Genomic DNA, 10,825 nt, shown 5'->3' with positions numbered 1-10,825 from the left:
TTAGTACCTACTATTCAGTAAACTATTGTTACATGGTCACATGGAAGTTATGTTTTATAACTTGAAGTACCTATTTTCAATAAACAACATGTAATTGACTATAATTATATATAGGAAATAGGTCAATTAGGTATAGACTAATTATAATGTTTTATGTTTCATATAGTTCAGTAGGTATTAAATGTCTCCCTTATATATTTTAATATTTATAATTTTTTTTAGTTAAATAAATTATTATAAAAAAAATATACAAATTACAACGCATTTATATCATTTTTGTTAATTTATTTAAAACCAAAGATAAATGAACTGTAATTTATTCGTACAAACAAATAATATGATGACTGTCCAAATCCACTTTCGAGTCTGCTATATATAGATTTTAGACCACCGTATACTCACACTGTACACTCACACATCAAAATAGTGATAAATTACAGAGTTTTGATGTATTCGATACATTTTGGCAATTGCACCGTCAACCAATTTCATTAGTTTGTCATGCATTTTTATTTTTTTTTAAATAAACCCCCACAGGCACGTTGATAATTCAGTAGGTAGGTATTTCCAATTAAAAACTTGGGTAATACTATATAAAGTATGATGGAAGGGGAAGAAGCTTTTGCGAACCGTTATTTTCTCTATAGTGCGATACCTGTCATCGTTGGCTACAGTACCTATATTAAACTTTGACTATGTTCAGTAGCGTAAATCATTTTTTACGAAGGGCAAGCCTATAGACATGTCAGCCGGCACCCGCCCACTATAAAATATCATTAATCATCTACAATTCCAAACACGTCTATTTACTGCTTTATGAGTTAATCATACAACATTACACTTACAATAAAATTATATATCTTAGTACCGGCTACTAGGGTCCACCACACACACACACACACACACACCTTCATCCAATTTATTTTGTTCCCTGGGATTTGCGTCACTGTCTATGTTACAAATTAAGACTATGTAAAATGTTTTATAAACGATTAGGTACGGTCCCGTATTTAAATTCAATGTTTATAGAGATAAAAATTATATAAAAGTATAAAAATTACAAAATATGTATGGTATAAATCCAGTACGTGAAAATACAGTTTTTCCTGGTGTCAATACATTTTACAAATAATTGTAAGTGCTTGCTTTCGGGACTTCTGATTTTGATCTCGATAATGGTGATTGGTGAAATAATCATTTGAAATAAGTTATAATCTTATAAGTAATAATTTTAATTAAAACCATTGTTTATTTTTCCGATTATATACGCGTTAAAATGTCGGGGTTATTGTAAAATTTTAAACCCTATGATTTGACTATAAAAATTATTAGAAAATAAACATGGCGCCAGAGTCTATTTTAGATTTTTCTAAGTCTTGGCTTACCGCGGGGAAAACACTGTAGGTACAGCCGGTACAAGCACACACCTTCACTTGAGAATAGGTACGGTAAAATACCTACATATCGTAATAACGTCTACAATTTTTTGCTTGTAGTACTCTAACAAGTCGTTTAACAATATTAAACTTAATTTCATCTATAACACCGGGAAGATGTTGCATATCTGAGTGATGATGTCGAATCCATATAATATGTATACCTACTGCAGCTGCAATTAATGCAGTTAATTCTTGGCATTGATAAAACGATACATTTTAATAAGTAATAACGGTAGGTGTGCGTAGTATTGTTCTTGTTCACTCATCAGTCATCACACCGTTGAAAATAATGGTCATCGGATACGAAAATTAAAAACTTAAAGTAATTTAAATTTAAATCTTCGCGTGGGTATTTTCCGCTCGAATCACGTATCGCGTACGCGTCATGTCTGGAGGGGAATATAAAAATCACGCGCGTGTGTTTGGTGACCTAGAATAGCCGTCAAATGGGAACGCGTACCTCGGGCAAGTAGATTGGATTTGAAATGGGTTGATTGTCCAATATGTTACCGTACACGTGGTGGTTTATACGTTATACCACACGTAGGTATACAATAATATGGGTCTCTGCGTTGACCACAATATGCCTGTTATTTAGATGGATGGACGATTGCCACTGTATTAGTTTCGAATAAATCTACAAACCTACACAATACATGAAACCGTGATAATAACCTAATAGTATATCATGATAGATATATGTGGACGGAGGGGATGATTAAAATAAAAAAATAATAATAACAAAGCGATAAAACGATAAAATATGTATGTATATTATGTTATATATTATTATAAATATATAATGACGTGTGGTATATAAATGTACATTTTATACTTGATATAATCATATAATTTAGTCTACGCATCGAAATTACTCATTACAACATTCATCAAAATTAATTTTCTTTGAAAAAAAAACACATATGGATAAATAAAAACGTTTAAGATTGAGTATTGTTTCGTATCGTGTTTAGTACAAACGGTATTATATAGTAGTTACGTATTTATACAATAGTAATCTAGATGGTAGTTACCCGCAAAATCAACTTATTATTATAAAACAATAAAATTATGATGTACATTATTATATTCACAGCAGGAATACGGTTTCTTTAATGCATATTATATAAATGTATTATTATTAATTTTTTTTTATAGGTACAACAACATTTTAATGATTTATATTAACAGCTAAGTCATATTAGCTTACCATTGAACAATAAAAATCGTACAACGCAAATATTTTTCATCTAAAAATGCTCGACTTATGTAGAGTAACTCCATTTAAACAAAAATGCTTAATGTAATAATATTTTTATAACTATTATTTTTATAATTGTAATTATAATAGTAATAATAATAAATTATTATTATTATTATTATTATTATTGCTGACATTTTAAACATAGCTCATGGCTGTCGAGTCGCTTTCTTTTGGACAGCATGACTGACAACACGGGAACACACATTGAAGCGTATTTTTGAATGCTTCCCTGAAGTCTCTATTAAAGTAGGCATATATCAAAGGGTTCAGTGATGAATTGAAATAACCAATCCAAAACAACACGGTCACAAGTGTTTCCGGGAAGCTACATGGATCTCCGCATAAAGTCGATATCACATACCTAAAAATCAAATAAACAAATATATTATTAAATTATCTATAGGTATACCTACAAAGATATTGTGTTGGTATTGGACATTTAGAGGTTAAGTGTTTGTATATTGTATATACGATAACACTTATATTATACAATCTCAGAGTAAGGATATAATAACAAGTTATTAGAGGAAGAACTTCAACAACAATAGGTATCCTCTAAAAAAATTATGAATTTAAATGAAATAATGGTCAAGTTGAGTGGATTAAAAATCTAAATAATGATATTATTTGATAAATTTATCTTGCACGCGTTGAACATATAGTTAAAACAAGTTCAATGAGACAGATAGGAATGCGATTTTAGCGCTAAAATATTAACATAATATAAAATAAGATTTGTAACGATGTATAAGCTCATTTAGTTTTGTATTAGGTATATTTGGTACGTAATGGCGTATATTAATTATATTAATGCATATCCTAAAATATAATTGGTAAGTAGAATCTCGATTATCCAACTATAATATACCTATCATTTAAGGAGTGTTTTGTAAAGATATACACATTTCTTTTTAGTATCAAATATATGTTTTTGGGCTGGATACACGATAAAATGTTTCTGACAGATTTTTTGTAAGGTTTTCATTGCCATAGTTACTTATTAACAAAAACATATTTATGATTCATAGATTTCCCTTGTAGAGGGAAACATTTCGAGTTGCAGAGTGTTATGGTTCTATCAAATGATAACCAACCTCTTTTAGTTGTCAAAGAAGATCATTTGGGCTTATGTATAAATCAGCATTTTAATAAGTAGATTCTGAGTTATTAAAATGTATAAATTATACTATAAGGATAATGTCCACAAAAATAATTTTAGAAACATAAGAAAATATATTTAATAATAAATCTATAGTACCTATTACTTTTTATTCGGACCATAGGCATGTTCAGACTTAGTTGGCCGAGGGGGCACAACAAATTTTTAAATTGTGAGACCTATTTTTTTTTTAGACATAAAAAAACATTCATTTTTTCTGTTACAAAATTCACAATGGTAGGAATATTTTTTAATTATGATCAAAAAGTATAACTATTGTCAAAACAATAAAAATACTTTTTTCCCATCCATTATACAGGATAAACAACATACAAATTGTAAAACTATTAACTAACCAGCAATAAATATTTTGAGTCTCTGACAAAATTTAAATTATTTTAACAAGTCGTAAAATATCTAAACACATTTTTGAAATGATAATCGGTAATTAGATATTTTCAGCCGATAAAACCATATTACCACAGGTTAGATAAAATGTTATTTAATCTGTGATATCACAGCGCAAGACCTGGTAAATGGGCACAACAGTACCATGTTATGTAGTTAAAAATAATTAATGAACATAATACTATATGATAATATAATCAATAATTAATAAATGCGGAACTAAAAAAATTACAATTAATCAAAATCTATATGTACTGCAGAGTAGTAGGGTACACATCGCACGACTTTTTTTTATCCTGGCATGATTTTGTTGGAGGTACAGTCTGACGAAGGGGCCGATGCCCACACGGCCCCTCCCATAAATACGCCAGTGATTTGGTCAATTTTTACAATTTTTACAAATTATAAAATGTTGATAAATCAACATTAATTACTACAATTTTCATATTATATCATATCCTCCATGGCTTTATATCTTTCAAACCTATTATCTTTAAAACAAAATTTAAACTTCTCAAAAACTAAATGTTTAAATTTTAGTTTATTTCAACATTTATAAAACAAAATTTGCTTTATAAAAGGGCGATTTTCATTTGAAAAAAAGAAGTTGTCGTCAATTTTACAGGTTACTCCTTAAAAAGGTAGATACTATTAGTACAAAAGAATCCAAGTACCATAAGTAAACTCAGAAATTCTATAAATCATAATTTAGATAAATTCATTTCTAAAAAAAAACAGGGGTGACGCATGCCCGGACCTGTACTTACGACCTGGTACCTATATATACTATTTTTGTTACTTTAAACTATAGGTTACGAACAAATGTTATTTTCATTCACTTTTATTTAGTTTAATGTACCTACTAAAATCGATTGGCGATCATTTATGGCAGATCTCGCGTGTTGTAAACATTTAGATAGGTACGTAAGATTAAAAAAAAAAAACCTTTGTATTCAAACGTGGACTTTATCGATAAGTACCTATACCTAATTTTATCGTTTGCCACGTGTACTTGTGAACTAGTCGTCACAGTAGCACACCAATAATACTAATACTAATAATATTAATTATTATTATTTATATAAGGTTTTTGCCGACCGGCGCGCGTGCAAACCGGAGCGAAGTGTTGTGGCGCGGTGCAGCAGGCGGGACGGGCGGACGACGGTTGTCGGTTACGAATTCCTTACTCGAGGCGTAACCGCAGCCAGACCCGTCACCGCCCACCACTCGCCGCCAACTGCAGCAGCCTGCAGAACACCCGAACTTTTCGCCGGTCTCGAGGTGTTTATGGGCACCGAATCTCAACGGACCCGGCGGCGGCGACGGCGGCGCGGCGTCGGCATTCTGCAGCCGGAGTGTCAAGCTCCGGTGTGTGACATTTGGGTAACGGCCGCAAAAACCAAACGGAACTTTAACAATTTTCGAGTGTATATGGCTTTGTATAATATATCATACAGCATGCACATTATATACAATATGTATACATATTATATTATATCCTCTTAAAACTTTTGTGTGCGAATATAATATAATAATAATAATATATTCTATACATATATAATATGATCATTGTGTTTCCGCCACGTAATGCGTTGAATAAAAATAATACGTATTATATAATAATATGAGGGTTCTGGCCGACAGTCTCGAATATAATATATATATACGAACGTGCGTGATGTCCTATATATATATGCGCGTTTTGTTTTGGTTTTCTCGATGGACGTATTACAATTATTTAAATATATATGTATATATATTATACAGCTAATGACTATATATGTAATATACCTAATATCATAACATAATATATTATATGCATATATATTATGATGCCACAACGTGTTAGTGGGGTACGCTTAGGATTTATTCACATCGGAGCGGGGATTTCATACACACGATAAACATTTAAATTCCACTGTCATTGTACAATGTCCATATATAGGTATACAATATTATTAAAAAGGTTCGTGCGACGGGGTGCATGCTTTAATCCTCATACGATCTGCCGCGCAAAAACTGCGAATATCTCACAGTCCACAGAACGGTTCTGGAAACTTTTGTATTTTTAAGAATTAAAATTAACAATAATAAATAATAATATAAAATATATTTGAATATAATATAATATTATGGATAAACTATAAATTCGATCAGTGTTCGTAACATCACCCTATACTAAACAGCTGGTATCTATACTTGACTACATTCATAGCCTTAGATTATGGGCGGAGCGATTAATGCACTGATTTTACAATGTTGTGTGTTTTTGTTATTTTTATTTTTGTGTCCGAAGACATGTTTTCTAGTAGAAATTATTGTTCCCAAGATCAACTTCTAGGGAGGTGTTTTTAGTAGCAATTTGGATCTAGTTTTGAGCTTTGATCGATCAAAAAGCAGAAGTTTCTCAGTACTTTTTAAAATAATCGAGTAAACAATAAAATATGAACAATTATTGTTAAGATTTTAATATTATATTATTAAAATAATTGTTCGTTAACTGTTCTAATCTCAAAAAAATTCATTATTTTAAAAATTAATCATTAAAACTGGTCAACTCACTTCTGGATTCGAATGCACCTCTATTAATTATTGTATATTTAAATATAAAAAACGATTTCGAGTATGAAGCTTATAAAAATCCCTTTATCAATATATTATTATTGATACTTTTAATATTTGTAAATTAGTTTAAGAAGAAAAAAAATATTATTAGGAAATTAGTGTTACACGTTCAAACCGTAACAAAAATTTGTTTTACATTTTAAATGTTCAAACACTATAGCCAAAATGCTTTAAATCAAAGTCTTGAAAATACCAGGGATGGAAAATGTTTTTAATTTTTTCGTTTCCGTTTTTGTTTAATGATTTAAAAAATATCGTTTTTGTTTAACGTTTTTAAACGTTTTTGATCATTACGTTTTTGATTAATGTTTTTAAAAACGTTATTTTTCCATATTGTTTTTGATTAACGTTTTTAAAAACGTTATTTTCCTGTTGTTTTCAAATAACGTTTTTAATAATATATTTTTTTTTTATATTATATTCTTATAACTTTTAACTTTTAAGTTATAATAGTAACGCGCAATATAGAAATGCACTTAAAAGTTGAAAATTAAAATTAATTATTATATATATATATAAACAATATTATCAAAAACGTTATTTGGAAACAATATATATTATATATTTTGTATAATATATTGTATTGTATATATTGTATAATATATATTATATTCTTATAACTTGTAACTTTTAACTTTTAAGATATACCTAATAGTAACGCGCAATACAAAAATGCACTTAAAAGTTAAAAATTAAAATTAATTATTCTTAATATTTAATTTTTAAACCAAAATTATAATTTATATAAAAATTAGAAAATTCAAAATTTCTGATTTAAAATTAAAATTTTTTAAAGTTAAAGATTAAAAAGTAAAGACAAGTGAATTTTTTTTCAAACATTTTTTCGTGTGATAATTTAATAATGTATAATACGATAATTTATTTTCGTTTTTGATTTCGTTATTATATTTTTTTCGGTTTTTGGGATTTTTTGTTATCGTTTTTCAGTTGTTTATTGTTTTTGCTTTATTAATTGTTTTTTTTCGTTTTCGTTTTATTAATTGTTTTCGGTTTTTGTTTTTTTCCGTTTAATAACGTTTTTTAAAAACGTTTTCAAAAACGTTTTCCATCCCTGGAAAATACTAATAAAAGTAATTGGTGAACATTTCAAGTTGTAATCATTAATTCTATATCTGAATTGTAACAAAACATCAAAATCGATGTTTTCGAAATCTCGTATTGGCGGAATAGCGTAAAATATATTATCATAACTATTAAACTATAGTTATGATACTATAGTCAATACTAAAGTACTGTTTTCCGGTATGTTTATTTATCAATAATAATACACAACAGATATTACATACAATTATTTATTTTAGAACAGATAAAAAATAAGTATTTTATATTTTAATAATGTAGTTATGTATAATTCCAGGGATCGAAACCGGTTTAACCGGTTTTTTGGAAAACCGATTAAAACCGCGGTTTTCTCATTTCTGAACACCGGAACTGGAACCGGAACCAAATGCTTTAAAACACCGGTTAAAAAACCGTTACCGAAACTTAGCATCTTAAAAAACCGTTTTCAAAACCCAAACCGAAACCATAGAATTGAAAAACCGTTCTTGTACCAGTCTTGAAAAACCGATTAAAATTTGAAACTCATGTCGGTTTCTTTGAATTTCATAAAGTTAATTATATTATTTATAATTCTAGTATTTTTATACGAAGAAATTATTATGTTCGGATTTATTGATACAAATCCCGATGCAATTATTGAGTATTACGAAATATTAATATATATATTATTACTAAACTTATGATTCAAAATTGCAAATACAAATAATATAGTGTGATGTTATTGTTATATACAATTAAATATTATTGTAATCGAATAATGATCTCAACCATAATATAACAAAATAATATTATGTCGAATGCAAAAGTAGGCGTGAGGCACCTAAACTAGATATAAAATAATAATAAATATTCAAGTTAATAACACGAAATTACTTCTGTTGAACCTAAATTTGTTATATCGTATATTGTACACTAATTATACAAAGTAGCCATATTTCAGGTCTTTAGACTTGGCCCTTATAATAGTTAATAGATAATAAAAATCGAGTCTACAGTAATTAGACAGGAAAATAAAATTGACATTTTTAAAAACTGTTTCAAAAACCAAAACCGAAAATTTTCTAAAACCGTTCTTTAAACCGATAAAATATTTGAAAAACCTTTTTTGAAACCGAAACCAAAACCAAAAAATTTTAAAAACCGATCTTCAACCTAAACCAAAACCAGAAAATTTAGAAAACTGTTCTCAAGAACTAAAACTGTAACCATTAAAATTTGAAACGGTTTCGATCCCTGTAATAATGTACATCATACCATATAGGTAGTGTATAAGGTTAAATTAATTTAAACACAACTCACAAGTCCCAGCAACGCAGCTTTAATCTCTGTAATATTATTCGCGTATACACTTCTTAGTTCTTAATAATATTTTATGCACCTTGGGAAGAGTAGTAATAATTAATTTATCATGCATGAGTGTAAGGTCAACCTACTTTTAAGAACTCGTATAAACGCAAATTCTTTGAAAATTTTATTCTTATAGTAGGTACTAAAAAGGAAATCTTGGGGGGTTTATTCAGTTATACGTTAACCAAGCTTTTGTTTCGTGTGATTGCTATAATATGTTATATTTTTCTGTTTTATAAATTACGTTTTCATTGAAATAATAATAATAATAAGAATAATAATAAAAAGTATTAAAGAATAAAAATGTTTTATACCACCTATAGCAGTACCTATATAGCAGTTATCATTTAGGATAATATGTTCCATTTCCGCTGGTAAAAAGTATAATATAATGCGTACGTGCTTTGCAAAAAAAATATCAGCATAACTGTTGGTAAACAAAATGTTGTCGGTATCTCCGGTATTTAAAAAACAAATATAAAAAAAAAATCCATAGCATACATTTTCTGCTTTCGGAAAAATATTCTATTTATTAACGACGTAAAGTACCAGTTCTGTAGCGTAATATAGATACATATTATTATTATGATAGTGTTTGAAATTTTACACATCTTTGAGTGAAAACTATCTGATTTAACAGAAGAAAAAATAAAATAAATAATTCTAATGGCGATTATCTTTTCATCGTTATGATTCGATTATCTTAGCTGGGCGTTTTGCCTGATAATGATAATAATAAAAAAATCGTCTCCAGCAAGTCGACGTATAATGACAATACGAATTTAGCGAAACGCATCCTGATATTATATTATACGCTTACAACTGGCGAAAAGCCATTTTAAACGAGCTACTCGTAGATAAACATTTTCTACGAGTTCAGTTGATTTAACGATTTGGACGCACTCTGTGTAATGTAACCATAGTAGCAGCAGCAGCAGCTGAAAAGTCGTAAAACGACAATTTTGCTCAGGAATTAATATTATATATATATATAAGACTAGTGCCAGATTAAGAGATATGATGCCCCTAAGCCATGTATAGAATAACGAAAATAGCGCCCTTATTATTGATGTTTTGTTTATGACAAAACGAGAAGGTTTCACCCCCCCCCCCCTCCAGCATCATAATAACACGTATTTTCACTTGTATACTTTTGTTTCAAAGTAAACCAAGCAAATAGCAATTAATTTAGTTGAAGTCTCGTGCACATAACGTATGTCGTATTTGTCTTACAATAACGTACAACATAGTAAATTCGTGTTCAGCAAAACCAATTTTGTGCTTTTGCGTTAAAGTGAATTAACCAATTATCAAACTTATAGGAAAGAAAATTTGTGTCATCGTTTTGATTTGATTGATGCCGAATATGGCATAATTGTAACAAATCGTGGAGATTATGTTTCCGAATTTAGTACAAATTGTTATTTATAAACTAGCGGAATATCTATTGGAAGTATACCAAATAAATTTGAATGGACTACGAATTTCATAAAACAGTAA

General features: G+C 28.8%; 1 protein-coding gene across 1 annotated transcript in view; it reads right to left on the bottom strand.

Annotated features, from left to right (window-relative positions):
• Positions 1-2,201: 2,201 nt before the first annotated feature.
• The window catches only part of LOC100169402 (octopamine receptor beta-3R), a 195,177-nt gene continuing 186,553 nt past the window's right edge, over positions 2,202-10,825 (bottom strand). The window contains exon 5 of the mRNA XM_001948486.5: positions 2,202-3,064. Within this exon, the coding sequence (XP_001948521.2) occupies positions 2,839-3,064 (226 nt within the window). The 3' untranslated portion in view covers positions 2,202-2,838. The remainder of the gene's footprint in view (positions 3,065-10,825) is intronic.

Source organism: Acyrthosiphon pisum, chromosome A2 (assembly GCF_005508785.2).
Source record: "Acyrthosiphon pisum isolate AL4f chromosome A2, pea_aphid_22Mar2018_4r6ur, whole genome shotgun sequence".
Classification (NCBI taxonomy): Eukaryota; Metazoa; Arthropoda; class Insecta; order Hemiptera; family Aphididae; genus Acyrthosiphon; species Acyrthosiphon pisum.
This window is presented reverse-complemented; position numbering and strand designations above follow the sequence as displayed.